The sequence below is a fragment of the Hoplias malabaricus genome, chromosome 17 (genome assembly GCF_029633855.1).
Source record: "Hoplias malabaricus isolate fHopMal1 chromosome 17, fHopMal1.hap1, whole genome shotgun sequence".
NCBI lineage: Eukaryota > Metazoa > Chordata > Actinopteri > Characiformes > Erythrinidae > Hoplias > Hoplias malabaricus.
The window spans coordinates 21955988-21974768 of record NC_089816.1 but is presented as its reverse complement, the minus strand read 5'-3'; the positions used below and the strand labels follow the sequence as shown (position 1 = coordinate 21974768).

Here is an 18781-nt window from a genome sequence, read left to right as displayed (position 1 = left end):
CAGAGTCATATAGATGTCCATTGTGAGTCCCATGTGCAGGCTCACGGGAGCATGTTGGGGATGACATGACAGTAAGGAACCGTGAACCACAGCAATGAGTCACTCAACCACAGCTGCTTCAGAAGAGACAGCCCAGCATTCTGCACTGTAGATTTGATACGTAGATGTGGTTGGGATATGTCAGTAGGACACCTCGGGACAAACCAATGAGTATCAAACTGGTTTTCAGATTACACAAAGAAACTATTGAAGCTAAAGTGAAGAAACCTCACTCTAAGAATGATGTCTTCAAACTTTATGGTAATTACAAACAACACTCATAACACAAATATTAATTCATTCATTCATTCATTCATTGTCTGTAACCCATATCCACTTCATGGTCACAGTGGGTCCTGGAATCCCAAAGTTTAAGGCAGGAACACACACTGGAGAGAGCGCCAGTCCTCCACAGGGTGACACACACACACTCACACATAACACATATATGCTTTTTAAAAACATTTCACAGTACTTTAATTATTTATAATCTTTATAATGTATAAACATGGCCATGAAATCCCTTTTATAAAGTCCAGAATGGAGACTGGGTGGTTCACTCAATTTTGCTTCCCATTTCCTTAAAGAAATCGAATTCTCTGGCAATCCCATTCACCTGGAATTTTGTTTAAACAATAGTTTGTTCAGTTTGGTGAAATGTCAGTTTATTATCTCAACATCATGGGACATAGAATATAAATACACTTCTGATTCTCTCATTAAACTTATATCCAAATGAAAAAGTAAGGCACATTTATATATATTTCTCTTCCCAACACAGCAATCAGCTCCATGGGTGCTGTTTATGAGTAGGTTATAAAATACACTTTGAATCATTTCAGTTATTCTGTTGTCCCAGTGCTAAGCTAGCAACAGAGCATATGCTATGCTAGCAATAGGCTAGTTTGATAAATTCACATTCTGTGGGATTGGAAAGAAAGTGAGGATGAATATCAAACAAAGCCCCAATCATTAATTTTGTAGGATTATGTAGGAATATGAGCAACATTCGAAGTCGGAGCATAAATTTAAGCACATAAAATTTCCATCACCATAAATTTATACGAAAATAATAATAAATATAGTTTTACAGAGGGCTTATGAGAGTACTCACATACGTTTCATTTCAGAAAACAAATTATGGGTTAATTTAGTTTAATATTTAGTTTTTATAAACGAAATGTATATATGTAGTACTCTCATAAATCCTCTGGAACACCACATGTATTCTTATAAATGTGCATTTAGTTGCAACCATGTTTCGTTCATTTATTTATTTTTCCAAATACATTTTCAGTTTACAATAAAACATTTTTGGATTGGAGATGCCGGGGATTGAACCCGGGGCCTCATACATGCAAAGCATGCGCTCTACCACTGAGCTACATACCCCGCCCATACACGTTATCACGATCACACAACTAGAGGCTCCAAGAGAGAGCGTTACTGCATTTACACAGCGATAGCCTTAAACTTCTTTTGACGTTTTACAGGCTGTGGCTTTACCTCTGAACTACAGCACAATACTACCCCACACTGAGCAAATACTGTGTGTTAGTGTACACTTTTAAACTCTGTCCTTTCACTCAGGTATATCTAGTTTCAATTTCACTTTCACATATATCACACATAAAAACCCACCCATTTTCTTCTCCTCCACTCGCCTGAGTCGGCGCTAACCCTTCTAACCTCCACATTCATCCAAACGTTTCTTCTTCGCCCGTGAAATTCACCGCGATGTTTTCATTTCTTTCAGCAGTTACTTCAGAACGCAGATATGTAGTCATTAACTTCAATTAATCGCCGCTAAGTACATATTTTACGTCTGAACTGCTCTTCTAAAGTAACCGCCGTTTGTTTTTAGCAAGCTAGCGCTGGCTAACATTATGTCGGTGTTGGCGATTAGCGTTAATGTAACTTAAGAGCACAATGACATAGCCTAATGTAACGGTTCTAAAGAGCTTTTCTCCGTCAAACCCTGCGATGGACGAGGTGATTTCCCTCAGCTCCGGCTCCAGCAGTGAGCAGGACTCGGATATAGAGATTGTTGGAAGTTACAGTAATGAGAAGGAACATTCAGTGCCGTTTATCCGAGCCGAACTGCTCCCCGTCACACCTGTAAGTGTGTAACACCTGAGCCGAACTTACCTGCGTTAATCTATTTTCTTGTGACCAGCATAGACGTCTAGAACATGCATCTTAAAAGAGAATGCTATCGACATTTAAAAATGCCTGCATAATTACACAGTTAAGATATAAACAGAGTCACTCAGAGTGTTATGTTGAGGATATTTTCTTCTAGAGAAACTTTCCTTTAAACTGTCGTTTACAGTGTAGGTGATTGGAACCAGACGTCTAAAGTGTTAACTGTATCAACTTTTACCTGGCTCAGAAAAGATTTAGCCACTTTACTTGTACAAACGTTAAAAATAAAAATACAGATAACCTGTAGGTTCACTGGTTGTCGACATTAAAGCGTTAAAATGACCTGTAGAGAGAACAGTAGACTCAGACATAATTGTGTTATCTTGTGAGTTTCACGCTTGTGTTCATGTTTCAGGTTCTGGTCGATATCACAGGACAGCAGTTTCCCCTTTTGAGGCAGCGGTACCCCCGGAGAGTAAAAAGAGGGCAAAGCTCCACCATAGAAATCATAGATTTAAATGATGACCTTTCCAGTGACTCTACACATATGGAGCAGACACAGACAGGAGCAGAAAATGGTCACGTGGAATCATCCGTTAGTAAACCTTGTATAGTAAACCTTGATAAAGATGAAATTTATTTGGATTCCAGTTACAAGTTCAGCCATTGGTCTGCTGTTTCCATGCCTTCTGACGGAGATCCTGCACATCAGTATGATACTGTGGACACAGATTTAGAGGAAATGAGTATTCAGAGGGAGTCGGAAAACAATTCTCATCACAGGAAACACACACGTGCACCTGAAAACAAAGCACCAGGACATTCAGACACTTTCGATCCTATTTTATCCACACAGAAGCTCCAGAACTACCTAGAACTGCAGAACACTACACTGACACAGCAAACGTTCTCATTTTCACCTCATCATAACACAGAACTATGCAAGGAAAAGGATGAATTCTTGCATTCTCCACAGAGCTGCCTAGATAGAATCCCCTCGCCATTTAGCCTGGACAGTCCCTACTACTGCCGAAGCGAAATAGATGATGTATTGTTTTCTGAAACTTCCAACAATGGTGATGAAAATGAACAGTTACCCACAACATGCAGCCTCTTCAGTGTTTACCCAACTGAATCCTCCTCAAAATCTCTTGCGGAAACTAAACATTTACATGAAGGACAACATGCAAACAACTCACCTACCTCTCAAGCTAAACCAAAGTTCCCCTTTGAGACATTACCTGCCTCAGGTGGACCATCTCCTCCTTCCAGCCTGCCCTGTGGACAACCCTGTAGCCCCACATCTACAGAAATCCTTGCTGGAGATTCTCCAGACACACTGGCCAGCGCACAAGACTTGACCATGGAGAGCCCACCCATTAGCCCTAGTCTACCCCATCCAGAGTCACTCTTAACATCCATTACAGACACAGTATTGTTAAATAGTAAAGACTCCAAATGTTTAGTTTCTCTAGATAGCTCTCCTTCCAGCCAATGGATAATGCATGCTTTGGGTGATATGGATATTAGGCCTGGCTTGGTATCAGATCATCTTGAATCTCACCCACAAAAGAAGCAGCTTATTTCTCTGGCACAGTTCAAGAAGCTGAAACCCTTGATTGGGGGTGGAGTTCAGGATGTGGTAAAGATTTCTATTGTTTCTCGTCATGGCATATGCTCCCCTTGCTTTCTCTCTAACCAAGTTTTTTGGTGATGGTCTCATGCAAAAAAAAATGTTCTGGGTTTGCACTAGAGCTGTGGTGTTATTGTGTGCACCCAATGCTTCTAAAGAGATTACATTGCTTACACACACACACACACACACACACACACAGAGAGAGCTCATTTAATCTTTTAAGATGTGTTGCCATGCCCATTGCCCAGCATGGACTACAGGGGTAAAAAGCTATACAGTGTTTGGCTGAATTTAGTTAATACCTTCGTCCATTTTTATGAGTAATACAATGCCATACACTATCAGAAATAATTAGGAAGTTTATCTGAGATTACTTAGAACTCCACAGTATGACTGAGGATGTAGGCATGCTTTTGTATAGTGTTTTTTGATGTGGTGTACAGTTTCATCAGTTGTTGGCTGCTTTAACATTAAAGCTCCACCTCAAAACCTATACAGCAAATTTTAATCAAGGTGCCAAACATTAGAAAACACCAAAAGTAGTTGATTGAATGTATTGTGATCTGATAAGAATTTGTAAATGTAATTTGTTTTTGTTCTTAGATGTGAAATCACACATGGACCTGGCTTGTAACTCAGTCATACATACATACTAACTCCGTCATGGCTAGGAATTGCACCACAAAGGGTGGTATTACTCACTTTTAGAGACTGCTACACAAGGGGGTGCTATTGAGCTTTGTTTTAATGACACAAGTATCCTTGTTTTGTTCAAATGTTTATTATAAGGATTGGACAATGTTTCTTCTTCAGCATTATAAACTATTATAAACCTGCTGGTTCCTCTACATTTTAACTAATGCAGCTATTTCCTGATCAGTCTGAGGATGAAGAAGAAGAAGAAAACTACAGTCCAGCTGAGCCACTGTGCAGACAGAGCCTGAGTCTGGTTAACAGCACAATTGAAGAGAACTACCCAGAGGGCACTTTACAGCTTCTCTCTGATTTGATACAGCCTCGTTACTACCCTCCTTTGGACATCACTGCTCACCTTCTGAAAGGAATCCTCTTGGATCCACAGTGTGCTGAAGTGCTGGCCCTAGAAGCCTTCAACTTACTGATGAGGACACAGAAGTGAGTGAACACCTGGTGATACACTCATGTGACTGAAATGTGATTTTTATCAAGTTCTCCTGCATAATGTGTATCTTCTTACATCCAGATACCACCCAGCAGATACATCAACAATTCCTTGGGACTGGGAGTTGTTGGCATCAGTGATGACTGAAAAGGTGAGAACCACATGAAATAGAAAAAAAGGTAGTGTCTCAGTCAACCAGAAGGTTGTGGGTTCGAGTCCCGCTCTGGGTGACTGTCTGTGAGGAGTGTGGTGTGTTCTCTCTGTGTCCACATGGGTTTCCTCCGGGGGACTGTCAGTGAGGAGTGTGGTGTGTTCTCTCTGTGTCCACGTGGGTTTCCTCCGGGTGACTGTCTGTGAGGAGTGTGGTGTGTTCTCTCTGTGTCCGCGTGGGTTTCCTCCGGGTGACTGTCTGTGAGGAATGTGGTGTGTTCTCCCTGTGTCCGCGTGGGTTTCCTCCGGGTGCTCCGGTTTCCTCCCACTGTCCAAAAAAATACATGTTGGTAGGTGGATTGGCGACTCAAAAGTGTCCATAGGTGTGTGTGTCTCCCTGTGAAAGACTGGCGCCCCCTCCAGGATGTGTTCCTGCCTTGCGCCCAATGATTCCGGGTATGCGCGCAACCCTGAACTCGATAAGCGGTTACAGATAATAAATGAATAATATTCTGCTGTTTTAATTGCTGTTTGTTGCTTGCTGACTGAAAGGATGAAGCAAGAAGGATCCGGAGTGAAGCCCGGTGTCTGGTGTTTCAGTATGTGCTGCGAGTATTGGAAGACGACTTCCAGTTTAAGCTCCGAATGCTAAAGCTTCATCTTTCTGTTGCTAAGGTGATGCTGTCATGTGATCAGAAGTTTAGACAGGTCAGGTGAGTCACAGTCTGGTTAGTAGAATAATCTGCTTAAATGAGTGTAGAGATTAAAATATTGCATCACAAATGGAGACAATATTTTTATGATTTATTTTGTTTAATACAGTAAGCAGCACATTGCAAAGCATTATGTGTGTATGCTGTGAGTACTAACATCAGCTCACTTTCCCTTCTTAGGGATCTCTTGAACTGGTTGTTAGAAGCAGCCAAACAGTCTTTCTGTTATTCAGAGGAGGATGGAGGGCAAAAAAGTGAACAAAACCTCTGTCTAAAGTAAGTCTTAATTCTTGTCGTAATTTAATGCATTAAATAAATCTGATATCTCATTATTAAAAAGGGTATTTTTGCAACTGTGTGTATAACAGATGTATGTAAATGATCACTGTGGTGATAGGTTGCTTTGTGTCAGACCCTATTTAAAAAAATAAAATAAAATAAAAAAATAAAAAAAACACAGTTCAGGCCTGAAAGATGTTTATTAACTTCACTAGACTGACACTTTGGGCCCTTTAAACTCCTCTGAGTTTTTTTTTTCCATAGGATGTTGCTGATTCTGCAGAGGATGTTGTTATTAGCCATGGAGGTGGACCGCTCACCTACTTGCAGCTGTAATAAGCTTTCACAAGAACTGTGCAACAGCCTCAACAGCAGTACCCCATGCAGACAGCTCAGGTGAGACAGGGGACAGATGTGCATTTGACTGGAAAGGGAAATAAACAAAGTCTGATTTCTGACTTTTGGACTTGTGCTGTGTGTATGTTTTGTGTTAAGACTGTTGTTGTTAAGCACTTTGGAGAGCAACCTGCTGAGATGTAAGCTGCTGGAATTGCTGCTGGACCAGGCGTGCTCTCAGAAGAGACAACTGCCCATGTCCTTTCAACTGCTGCTCCACTTTCTGCAAACTTCCACACTGGCCCCAGATCCTTCGGTGAGAATATTAACCAATACGCTTGTCCTTTAAAATATTTAATAAATAACTAAATAAAAGTCCTTTTATTTTTAATGACAAGATAGAGACTGGAAATTTTAAAATAATAATGAGTTTATATAATAAAAGAAGCACCATACTTCTATAGTCAACTTATTAGGAAAGGACTCACATTGTTCATTGTTGCAGGATGGCTCAGAGAAATGGAGAAGGTGGGATGAGCTTCTACAACTTGTGTGGATGCTTATGCTCAGTTATGAAGAAGTGATGACAGGTGAAATACTCAATGTTATCTTCTTTTACATTAAGTAATCTAAATCTGGGTCTGGGACAATGCTTGGTAATGTATTTCAAAGTCTAGGGCTCAATTATAATCACCATGCCCCAACAACAAAAGACACAGTAAAAGAATAATTACACTTTTTTTTATTCACATAAAATTTGAAAGCATATTACAGATCATCAATCATCTTAATAATGTGCATACAGAGTAAAAATAAATATATCGGATTTACAATCAAATTTGCTTTGATCTTACCTTGTGTCTACCAGGTCACCTCCGCTGTTCCATTACAGAACGCTTCACTTTGACTCGCACTCCTTTGTGGACCCAGAATGACCAAATTACCCGAGCAGCCATCCAAGAAGCAGCAGAAACGTTCTTGTCTCGTGCAATGAAGGACCTTGGCCATGCTCTGCCCTCAAAAACACAGGAGTCATTATCTCAGCTTCAAGAATATTTACTTAGCATCTCTTTTTCTTGATGGAACTACAATATGGAAAGCTACTAATTTTTTATTGACAAATGATATTTATAATTGTATTTGTTTCTGGTCTATTTTATTCAGAATTTCTTAATTTTTTATACATTTGTGGCACCTTGTTGATGTACGGATGTTGCATCATAAAAAATCATTTTGAAGCAATATTCAGATCTCTGGGTCTTAATTTGTAGGCTACTGTGTCACTCTATGTCCTCTAAAGTGCTATCGGTCCACAAGGCAGTCAGCAAGACTATTTAGATTCCCTTCATACCAGACGTCACTTGTCCATTTAACAGGTGCCTGCATTATTGCCGGATGAGCAGAGTTGGGTACAGTGGAATATTTAAAATGTAGTTTTATACTTTTATTTTTAAATATTTAAAATGTAGTTATATATAGCTGTCTTTTTATTTAAATATATTTTATAATGAGTCATACAGAGAAAAGTTCTGTCATATTTCAAGAAAACTATTTTTCCAGAAACACCTTGCTTTTTATCGTCTGTCACAAAACCAGCACATCTACATAAACTGATCAGCCATATCATTAAGATCATGACCTTTTTATTACACTCACTTTCCAATCTCTTATCTCCACTGATCATACAGGAGCACTTTGTTGTTCTAAAACATCTCTTGACCTTTTTCACCCTGTTCTTCAATGGTCAGGAGACAAACCACCACATATGAATTGGTGAAGCGATATGGAGTGCAACTTGCCCTGATTTTTTTTATTAAATGCAATAAATCTCAGAACTGAAGTCATTAAAGGCACATTCTGTTCAATACTAAGATACAGAGATTGGAAAATGGTTGTGCAAAATGAATAATGATTGTTATAAACCCACACAGACTTAAACAAATGAAAGTGTAAAATGGACCCACTAAGTGCTTGTAACAGTAAATAATCAGTGGCCTCAGCAACTGAAATGTTACTAAGCACATTTTCATGATAATTTAGCTTAAGTAGCAGTTACGTGGTAAAAACAACACATTTCCATGAGAAAATGACTTCTAAATAAGCATTGTTTATCTGAAAGTTGTTAAACCCTCTCCACATGGGAATCCTTCTGAGGTTATTTGGCCCTGCTGCTCTTCAGTTAAAAGTGTGGCTTCCTTCAATGTGCAGCAGGACTGAAACCAGCCATCATGTCCATCTGTTTTTACTGATTTTCTCCAGCAGAAAGAAGCCCAAACACAGACCAAGACACGCAGCTCACTTCGGGTGGTTGGTATGCTTTTAAAGGTAAATCTAGAAAAGTGCACTTAATATTTTAACTAAACATAAGCGCTCCAGTTAGCTTATTATTCGCCTGCCTCTTGTTCGAATTTTCTGTTCCACCTTAAGTGGTGCAGCAGTTGCATTGTGGCGCCTAGACCTGCTACACCATTTAAGGTGGAACGAAGAGTTCGAAAATAATGAGCCAAGTTAAGCTTCTTGGGAAATTTACTAGCCAGCTAGCTCTGGTTCTTTTGTGTTTATTACGTGGAGAAAATCGTTAATTTCAACGAATAACACGAGGCGAATAAGTTATTCGACACAATTTTTTATAAAAAGTCGCAAACGGCAACGAGCTACCATCGGTTTCACAGGCCGTGGATGTTGTTTTTGTAATAAATTAACAGCCTTCAGGCCTCAAAACCAGCTCAAAAGGCCTTATCGTCTACTTAACGACTATATTTGCTTATAACATTTATTAAATAAACAGTTTTAAGGCAGTGAAACACAACTAATGTCTTAGTTTTACTTTCTTTATCTGCTAGCTTCAGCTACTTCCTCAGTGTAGTGTAGCTACATAGCGTAAACAAATGTCGCCATTATTTGTTTATTCAGGTCAAACTTATTTTAAATATATTAAGTATTTTTCTCACCCGTGTTAAAGCTGTAGCTTTAAATTAATTTTATTGTCAAAAACGTGCTCAGACAAAACCATAAATAATACTGAATAATTATTTCAGTTTATTAGTTTTAGTTTTTTTCTTATTGGGTTGATATGAAAATTCAGATGCTTTCCTGAAACTGATCTTTAAATGTCATTAGAAAACAACAGTTAAGAAAAGTAGTGCTAGCTACTTTAAAGTTTAAGTTTTAATAGTCTTGCAGCTGGATTAATGCAGTTCATTTTAGGTGAAGAGAGATGAGGCCTAAATTCACCTTTTGTTAAATTCAAGTTTGTTCAAGTCAACACAGATCTAACTTTACTTCGAAGACACTGAAATCCATAAGCAGTAAGCCAAACATAAAGTAAGCTGGCTGTTCATGTTTCATTCTAGTCAATATATAAAGACCACATTCAGCTTATGTAAAAAAGCAATAAAAAAAAATTCTATCTTAATGTTTTGTGATTCTGATGGTTTTAATGTATATTAATTACTTTTTTATTTGCAGTGGTTTAGGGATGCCCAAAGAGAAGTATGAGCCGCCGGATCCCAGGCGGATGTACACAATTATGTCCAGTGAAGAAGCAGCAAGTGGCAAAAAATCCTACTGGGCTGAGCTTGAAATAAGTGGTCAGTGTCCTAACAGACGTCTGGTATTAAGACAGAAAATACTGTTCCTTTTTAAGGCTTCCAGATTGTGCCCTTTTTGTTAGTCCTCATTTTTTTAATTGATTGTCTGACAGGTAAAGTGAGGAGTCTAAGCTCAGCTCTGTGGTCCCTCACTCACCTCACCGCGTTGCACCTCAGTGACAACTCTCTGTCACGTATTCCACCTGACATTGCCAAGTTACATAACCTTGTGTACCTGGATTTGTCGTCCAATAAGATCAGGAGCCTGCCAGCAGAGCTTGGCAACATGGTGTCTCTCAGGTAAGTGATGGGGAGCAGAGCATGCTGTTTGCAAAGTACATTTAAAGATGATAGATAAGATCATGCTCAGCTGTTTCAGCTGTTCCCCTGTATCTAGTTAATGAATCAACGTTGCATATTTCTTTACTGTGATTTATTTGTAGTGATTTAGGAATCACAAAGCAATATGTGAATTAATAGAATAGACATTTGGTAAATTGTGTTAATGGAGTGCTAAAATGCGCTTTTCCCTGTGTTTTTTACAGGGAACTGCTTTTAAATAACAACCAGTTGCGGGTTCTGCCTTTTGAATTGGGGAAACTATTTCAGTTGCAAACACTGGGGTTAAAAGGTGAGTGAGACTGTTGTTGTGTTAACCTCTTCGATCTGAGAACCCCACTATGTTGTAAAAGAAGAAGATTTAAATCTGATTCATGTTCTTTATAGGAAATCCACTTGCACAAGATCTCATGAGTCTGTACCAGGAACCAGATGGGACTCGTCGACTGCTGAACTACCTTTTGGACAATCTTGCTGGTGCTATTAAACGCAGTGAGTTTCTTCTTTTGGGATCCAGCGCAGTGCATTTGTCTGGATGTTTTTTACAGGGTTGTGCCAGTTATGCAAATAAATCTTGTCCAGCCAGTTAAATCAGAGAACGCCTTTTGTTTATTAACCTTTGAGCTCACAGCTCAGTTTCTGTGTCACAAAATAAACAGGAAACATTTTTGGTTTTATGTTTATACATTTTGGCTTTGTTCTAATTTATGGTATTTGTGGCTCCTTTTCTGTCTGTTGGTTTGTCTGTCTGTCTGTCTTTAGTCCCAACAGAGCAACCACCACCTAGGTCATGGCTTGTACTGCAAGAGCCTGACAGAACCAGGCCTACAGGTAAACATTTCTCTACCACTTTGCAGCATGGTGTGATCTCTCATCTATCAAACAAACCCATATAACGTTTACATAGGTTTTGTTTTCTTCTGTTTTATTTTAGGTGGGTGGGATTAAAATGGACTTATTATTTGTCAAAATATTTGATGGCACAGTTCGGACTGCATTATTATAGCAACATCTATTGAATATAACACTGTTAAAAGCTTATTCCATGAGGTGCTTTTTAGGTTAAGTGGACAGGTGTGAGTGGACATAGGCTAAAGCTAGTGTTTAATCCGTGATTTAAAAGGCCCTCTTTATATGCAGTTTTTCTATGCTCTTCCTCCTCCATGCAGCCCTTTTCTCAGTAATGTGCTACAATGTGCTGTGTGACAAGTACGCCACACGCCAGCTCTATGGCTACTGCCCGCCCTGGGCCCTCAACTGGGAGTACAGGAAGAAGGCCATTATGCAGGAGATCCTTAGCTGCAATTCTGACATCATCAGCCTTCAGGTATCTTAGGATTTCTGTCATATCGTACGCTGAGTACTAGTGCCTTTACCTGCTGAGTTGCCCGTACATATGTCTGCTTTAAATATTTTATTTGATCCTGTTTTTTATAATTTATTTTATGTATCTGCATTGGTAAATGTTAATGAAAGCTACTGTGATTCCCTACATTGGTACCAATGTTGTCCTTGCTGTTCTCTCTTAAATGGCAGCATGTTGACAGTACATAAGCTTTAATAATTTTATTTTTAGTGTACTCTCTCTTATTTGAATTTCTACAGGAAGTGGAGACGGAGCAGTATTATAACTTCTTCCTGGTGGAGCTGAAAGCACAGGGATACGATGGATTTTTCAGCCCAAAGTCTAGAGCGAAAACTATGTCTGAGTCTGACAGAAAACATGTGGATGGATGTGCAATATTCTATAAAACTGAAAAGTGAGCACAATTAATATCACAGATTCATGTCCACTCATCACTCATACGTAGTTGTAGTAGTAGAAAATGTCATGTTTTGTAGTTGTCTTGATATGCCACCATTTTCCCCCTCTCTTGATTTGTGTAAAAATTGAATTGCTTTGTATTGAATGTCTGTCTTTCAGGTTTAGCGTGGTGCAGAAGCACACAGTGGAGTTTAACCAGCTGGCCATGGCCAACTCTGAGGGCTCAGAGGCCATGCTGAATCGGGTTATGACCAAGGACAACATCGGAGTGGCGGTGTTGCTGGAGATGCGCAGGGAAATGATGGAAATGTCATGTGAGTGATAAACTGCTCTGTATTGTGCAGATCAAAACGTCTGGACATATGTTATTGAAGATGTATTATTTAAATGACACCCCCCCCTGCCCATTGACATTTATACTAAGCAATTTTCGTTAACCTGAAAGGCCTGCCCGGTCCAAGGCATTTTTGTCAGTGCTGTATTTGATTGTCTGTTTATTTAGGTGGTAAACCTCTCCATGGTATGGAGAAGCAGCTCCTCCTGGTGGCTAATGCCCACATGCATTGGGACCCTGAATATTCAGACGTAAAGCTGGTGCAGACCATGATGTTCCTGTCAGAGGTTAAGAACATTGTGGACAAAGCCACACGCAGCCTCAAGCTCTCCTCAGTGTCTGGAGAAATCAACCCAATCCCTCTGGTGCTTTGTGCCGATCTCAATTCCTTGCCTGACTCAGGTTGGTATTCCCAGAAGTTAAATGCATCTAAAATGATTTAAAGCAGGGATGACTTTGTAGGGAATGTGTAACTGTATAAAATAAAACCCCTCCTATGGTAATTGCTCAGAATGATTTAGAAATCACTTAAGTTTTACTCTATACTTTCAAATTTAATCCATATGTGTGCATTTATAGATATGCTATTAGTCTGCCTGTATTTAGAGAAACCGGACCGGTTACCGTCCATGAACCTAATTTGGAGCTTTTCCATGAACCTAAATTGATTCACAAACCACAAAATTTAACTCCCAGCTGGAACCAAAAAAACAGGTGGTTCCTCAGTGTGAACAGTGACGTTGTCTGTGGGTGAGTCGAGCTTCAGAAAATTCAGAAAAGAGCCTCAAATTAAACATTATCACACAGTGGAGTTGGACATGGTCATTTATGTCAATGATTAACCAGGAACGTGCTCCATTTGTGTGTTTCTCGCTCTGCGTTTAGCACGACATGAGGTGCTTTGGCTACTTTTCTCTGCTGTTCACAAGCTCAGTAGTAGGCTCAGAAATCTACAACATTTACACTCGCGTGTCATGTCTCACTCTGATCTGACACTACTGTAAACAAAGAATAAACAATGACCATGTCATTACTCTGTCCATTTTATAAATGGCTGTGGTGCTGAATTCGGACACAGTGACACTGGGACCAAGCAACCCTGAAACACCATCCCCTTTCTTTGGTTCCCTTCTAAACGGGTGGAAACCTGGGCTGGTTCACTAGAGAGCACCAAGGTTCCAAGAATCAGGACCGGAACCAGATATTTATTTATTTATTTTTGTGGAAAAGGGCTAGTCGAGAGGATTCATTATAATGTAGTAAACCCCGGCTGTCTGAATCTGTGTGTTTGAAATACTGCAGTTTCAAAACAGAAATGCTCAGCCACAATGTTACACACATTCACTAGTAAAAGAAATTTATAAAAAATCGCACATAGTGTTGTTAGTAAAGTAACAAATGATTAATATTACAGTTTATTTGCAAGCATGCAAATAATGTAAACATATCTGTGAAAACCAGTGTCTGCATCTTCTTTAAAAGACCCTCACCAGTAAAACTAAACTTTGGCTGTTTTAGTGTTTCGGTGAGTTTATGAAATTACGCCTTTTCCATTTTCCATGCTTGTGGTTACATATGTTTAAAGTGAGCTTTTAACTGGGAGTCAGTGCTGCCGTTTTAAGTGATGCATTGGTGTGGAAATAGATGTGTAAAGATAGTTGTGAATATTTGCACTTTGTCAAAGAGTCCATCAGAGCAGGGCCTGTTGAGATCATCGCCTTTAAAGGCCTGTACTCTGAGCATAATTAGCACTTTTGATAGGCAGACTGAAGTAGAGAACCCAAGCTGAATTTAAGTCAGCCATCTCACTTTCAGCAGCTTCTTGAATTTTACCTGTGTTCAACAGAAGTGAATTTTAAAAGCAGAGTGTAGTGCTGTAGAGTAACATGTCTGGGGTTCAGTCAGTGACAGAGTAAAGCTAAGGCTACTGCATATTCTCAAATTTACACATGATACAGATTATACAGAGGAAAAGAGCTCCACAGAACTTATAATCTTAGTAAAATTTAGGAGGGCTGTTTTGTTAGTATTCATGTCTGCAGGTGCACTTGTATTTGATTCAGATGTTTTATTTGCAGGTGTGGTGGAATTCCTGAGCACAGGTGGGGTGGATAGCACGCACAAAGACTTCAAAGAGCTGCGCTACAGCGACAGTTTGACCAACTTTAACTGCAACGGCAAGAACGGCTCCTCTAACGGCAGGATCACACACGGCTTCAAAATAAAGAGTGCCTATGAGAACGGGCTCATGCCTTACACCAACTACACTGCTGACTTCAAGGTCTGAAAGGGCAACTTTCCAACTTTTTTTTTTTTTAACTGATATGCCACAGATTTCAGGTTATCTTCACAAACGCAATAGAATTTTTTTTGTAACTAGTAAAATTTGTATTACAAGTGTCCTTGTTTGTAAACTATATATTGAGATAATAGAAGTTGTTTGTCTACCTGATGTGTGTATTTGATTAGATCTGACCAAGGTTTTCTTTTTTCTGTAGGGTATCATCGATTACGTCTTCTATTCTCAGCCACACCTGAACGTTTTGGGAGTTTTGGGGCCGCTGGACCCTGACTGGCTCTTGGAAAACAATATCTCTGGCTGCCCGCACCCCCATGTTCCCTCTGATCACTTCTCCCTGTTTGCACAACTTGAGCTGGCCCTGCCAAATCTGCCCACACTCAACGGTGTGCACCTGCCTGGCCGCAGGTAGTAAGACCTCAGCACCACTGAGGTAGCTGCAGAGTCTCGCCTCCGATCATGCATTTTTTTATCTGGAAACATACTGAAAACAAAAGAACCTCTTAATTATGCTTTTTTTTTTGCTTTCCTTTATTCTCTGAGGGCAGAATCTGCTCACATTTCCTGGTTCTTTTTTGCTGATCTCTCAAACTTTTTTTTTTTTTTTTTGTGGTTTCATATTGCATGGATTCCTGTTAAATCACTCTTCAGAGCTCTACTTTTGTCCTAAAGACGTAAGTAGTTTGTAGGGGTGTGGTGTCGTAACAGTGGCCTGTATGTACAGTTAGCTTGCACTTGTTAGCTTTGTGAAACAACATAAGGACACATGCTCAAAGGCAAATTTGGGCAGAAGGAAACGGAGGTTGTAATGCCATTGGTAGTTATATGTTAATAATATAAAACCAGCAACGATTCGTTTTGAGTCTTTCACCAAGTGCATTAATTCCTCCACTTTCCTTTTTCAGCCCTGAATTGATTCAGACTCAGTTTAAATATGAAGTATTTGACAAGCAATAGCTCATCTTTTACATCTGGACTTTGTCGTGTTTGGTATACATACGCATACATTTTTATTTAAATGTTTGTCTTGACTCTAAAATTACTTTTACCGTACCAGAGCTTTTGCATATTGCTTTAACTTGGTGCCAGTTTTCATGTGCTCTAGCCTGGGTGCGGAGTGTGAAGAGTGGTGCTTTTATTTCTGTCTGCTCTTTTGGTAGTTATTCCTAAATGGTGCAATATTTAAGAGCGCAAGCTAAGACACTGTGGCAAATTGTTTTAAACTTAAATCTTAAATACAAAAAATGGTCGAACGCACTTATTCTGGCATTAGCTTCCCCCAGGAGGAGTCACAATTGGCTTAATAACGTCAAACCAAACTTAGAAAACCTTAGCAGGACTCCCTTTTTGCATGTTTTGTTTTTAATCCATCGTCTTGATGATTTCATTTACTTCTCGGTGTGACAGCTATGCACCTGGATTGGTTTAGTTGAGGAAAAAAAACAAAACAAAAACAACAACAAATGTGACTTCACTGTGGAATCTCCCACGTGGCGGAGGAGGTGGGGGGGGAGTGGTGGGTGGAAGCGTTCAGTCTTATTTTAGGAAGGGTTTAACATGAAAAGACTTAAATCAGAAAGTCTGTATTCAACCAGCATCCGTTCACTGTGTGGGATCGGGGGGAAAATGGGGGATGAATCGTCTTTCCCCCCTCCACCCTCACCTCCCTCCTTTACACTCTCATTCTCTCAAGGTCTGTAGCACTGTTTTGCGGCCAGTAGTTTCCCACCCAACCATAAAATCCCCCCTGCATTGTCCTTGTGGGGTTTCCCCAACTGTTTTTACAAGCGGACACACACACACAAACACACAGAGATTTAACCTTTACTTGATTGTATATGAGCCACACGCAAAGAACTTTTTAACATGTTTTTGTACTAAGGATAAATAATGATCTGAATTTAAAGGAGAAAAAAGATTGTATTGTATACGTATGACTGCATTTTTATCATTTATTAAATGAATCAAAAATGACCAGCTTAATAAAAAAAGCGAAATCTGATGAAGAGGTTGTTCCCAGGTGTCACTGCCACTTTTTTGCACTCCACATTCCCCCCCCTCCAGTGTTTTATTTGGTCCTTGTTTTCTCTTTAAATTTTGTGACTGCATTCCTGAAGATGCACTTAAATTCACATCTAAGATCTTATCCGTCATTTCTCCTTGCAGTTTGTGTTGGGAGAGAGATCTCTCTGCCTCGTAGTGAGATATCACCCGCCAGCATACACACTTAAGCTATCGATACTCCTGCCAAGCTGTGTAGATGTCAGCATTGTGCCTCGTTGTCCCCTTTATCTTGCACTACCAGTGCACGCCTGTACAACCTCTCATCCTCAAAAAATACTGTTTGACATGTCTGGAAATTTTTGTGTGATAATTTCTTTGTTTTTTTTTTCCATCATTACCTTCTTTTAATAACTGTTTCATGTCATTTATGTCATGTACATCTGTAACACTTTTTTTCCCCCTCTGAACTACTGTACTACGCAAGAAATCAGGTCTGTAATGTCACATGTTATTTTTGTAGCTAAACACATCTGTGGTAGGGCTGATACTTGTTTGTCTCTTCCTCCAAATTCCTGTTTCTGAAACACCACTCCAGATATTACTCTTGTTCAGTTAAAAGCATGTAGACCTCTTTTTATTTTTTTTTCTCTCTGTACAATTCAAACCTGACTTTATAATCCTCTTCTGATTCTGTTGATGTCTCTTGTATGGCCATACTCTTTCCTGTGTAGTGCCACGTGGTGCGTTCTTCTATGAAGCCAGTTTAGATTAGATTTCCCTCTTAAGATACTTCCTTTTGTTGAAGTGGGAGAGGGACAGGGCTTTTTTTTTCTTTATTGTTTTGTTTTCAGGGTTATCATCTCTTTCATAATGTTGAAGCTTATTTCTGAGCTTCCGGACCAAAAACCGATCCGTAGAGCCATGATTTTCAAGGTCAGACTTTGTATTTTTTTTTTTTTTTTTTTTTTTTTTTTTTTTTAAGTAAGTACATGAAATGCGTCAGTTAGCACTTAATGTGATGAGATGAATTCCCTTTGCTTCCCACGCAGACTGACTTGCGGTCACCCTTTAGCTCTGATTGGCCGGTTTCCACTATGCAGAAGGTAGACATTTTAAATGGTTTTAGTTTTAACAGTAAAGAGAAACTAGAATTGGGTTATGGCTTTTCAGCACCACATTTCTTATTCTATAAATCACTCCTCTTGCCCTGTTTATGACTTTGAATTGCTGAAGGTATTGTAGTAGATTTGAAAGTAGCTTTTTGTAAAGTGTGAATAAAATGTGTATTGCATATTTCCTTTCTACAAAGTCGTTTGTGTTGAGTTCTTGACTCATGCAGGAGTTGTGCTCCTAGGATAAAACAATACTTACTTTTGCTTTTAACTCTGTGCAGTCATTGCACATTGTCAGTTGGTCATTCTTATGCATACTACTTTTGGTGTGTTTATTTCCATCAGATTTGATAAGAGATTTTTCACACTCAATTATAACACTTCCTGTTCTTGCATTAATAGGATAGTCTTTTTGTAAAGATGTAGGATTCAGACTTTTTTTTTAGTTCACATATAGGGTACTTTTTAAATGAGACAATTGAACTTAGAACGGCTAATTTACACACATTTGATTTGTCACAAATCTGTGCACAGCCCTGTGCCCAAACAGTAAGTTTTGTCCTGTGTTTGAAAAAGGTATTATCTTGATGAAATTGTGATCTGTTCTCACTTCCACAAGGTGGCGTTATTGGACCAGAAAATGACACAACAGAAGACACCATAAAGACAGGCACATTGCCTATCTAGTCTTCTAGCAATACAAGAAGTTCACAGGACCATAGGGATGTTCAGTTCGGCATGAATACTTCCAGATTTACTCCTAAATGATATAAATCAAATGTTCACATTTTAGTGTCCTTCAAACCTCTCATTAGCGTCAAGAGAGGCTTCAACTTCTCTTTGCAGCTAAATGCAAACTCTTTGGCAGTACATTTTGTGTGTACAGAGGTCTTTGCTCA

General features: G+C 39.4%; 2 protein-coding genes and 1 non-coding gene across 6 annotated transcripts; 2 read left to right on the top strand and 1 right to left on the bottom strand.

The window, feature by feature from the left end:
* Window positions 1-1359: 1359 nt before the first annotated feature.
* Window positions 1360-1432, bottom strand: trnaa-ugc (transfer RNA alanine (anticodon UGC)). The gene has a single exon. It is a non-coding gene; the product is annotated as a tRNA-Ala (tRNA).
* A 156-nt stretch (window positions 1433-1588) lies between these two features.
* simc1 (SUMO interacting motifs containing 1) lies at window positions 1589-7669 on the top strand. Of its 4 annotated transcripts, none has more exons than XM_066648494.1 (10): window positions 1589-2157; window positions 2600-3826; window positions 4686-4954; window positions 5043-5112; window positions 5787-5824; window positions 6005-6100; window positions 6368-6499; window positions 6599-6755; window positions 6945-7029; window positions 7308-7669. In XM_066648494.1, exons 1-10 carry the CDS (start codon window positions 2023-2025, stop codon window positions 7517-7519), a joined length of 2421 nt encoding a protein of 806 aa, XP_066504591.1. In that variant the 5' UTR covers window positions 1589-2022; the 3' UTR covers window positions 7520-7669. The 4 variants fall into 4 exon arrangements, with proteins under 4 accessions (XP_066504591.1, XP_066504589.1, XP_066504590.1 ...); XM_066648492.1 differs by having other exon boundaries at window positions 1592-2157; window positions 5664-5824; window positions 7308-7668; XM_066648493.1 differs by having other exon boundaries at window positions 1594-2157; window positions 4701-4954; window positions 5664-5824; window positions 7308-7668.
* Window positions 7670-8629: 960 nt separating this feature from the next.
* Window positions 8630-18058, top strand: cnot6b (CCR4-NOT transcription complex, subunit 6b). The gene is made up of 12 exons (XM_066649647.1): window positions 8630-8764; window positions 9908-10029; window positions 10143-10329; window positions 10575-10660; window positions 10756-10860; window positions 11131-11199; window positions 11538-11695; window positions 11974-12128; window positions 12293-12447; window positions 12636-12869; window positions 14546-14748; window positions 14966-18058. Exons 2-12 carry the CDS (start codon window positions 9918-9920, stop codon window positions 15176-15178), a joined length of 1677 nt encoding a protein of 558 aa, XP_066505744.1. The 5' UTR covers window positions 8630-8764; window positions 9908-9917; the 3' UTR covers window positions 15179-18058.
* The last annotated feature ends 723 nt before the right edge of the window (window positions 18059-18781 follow it).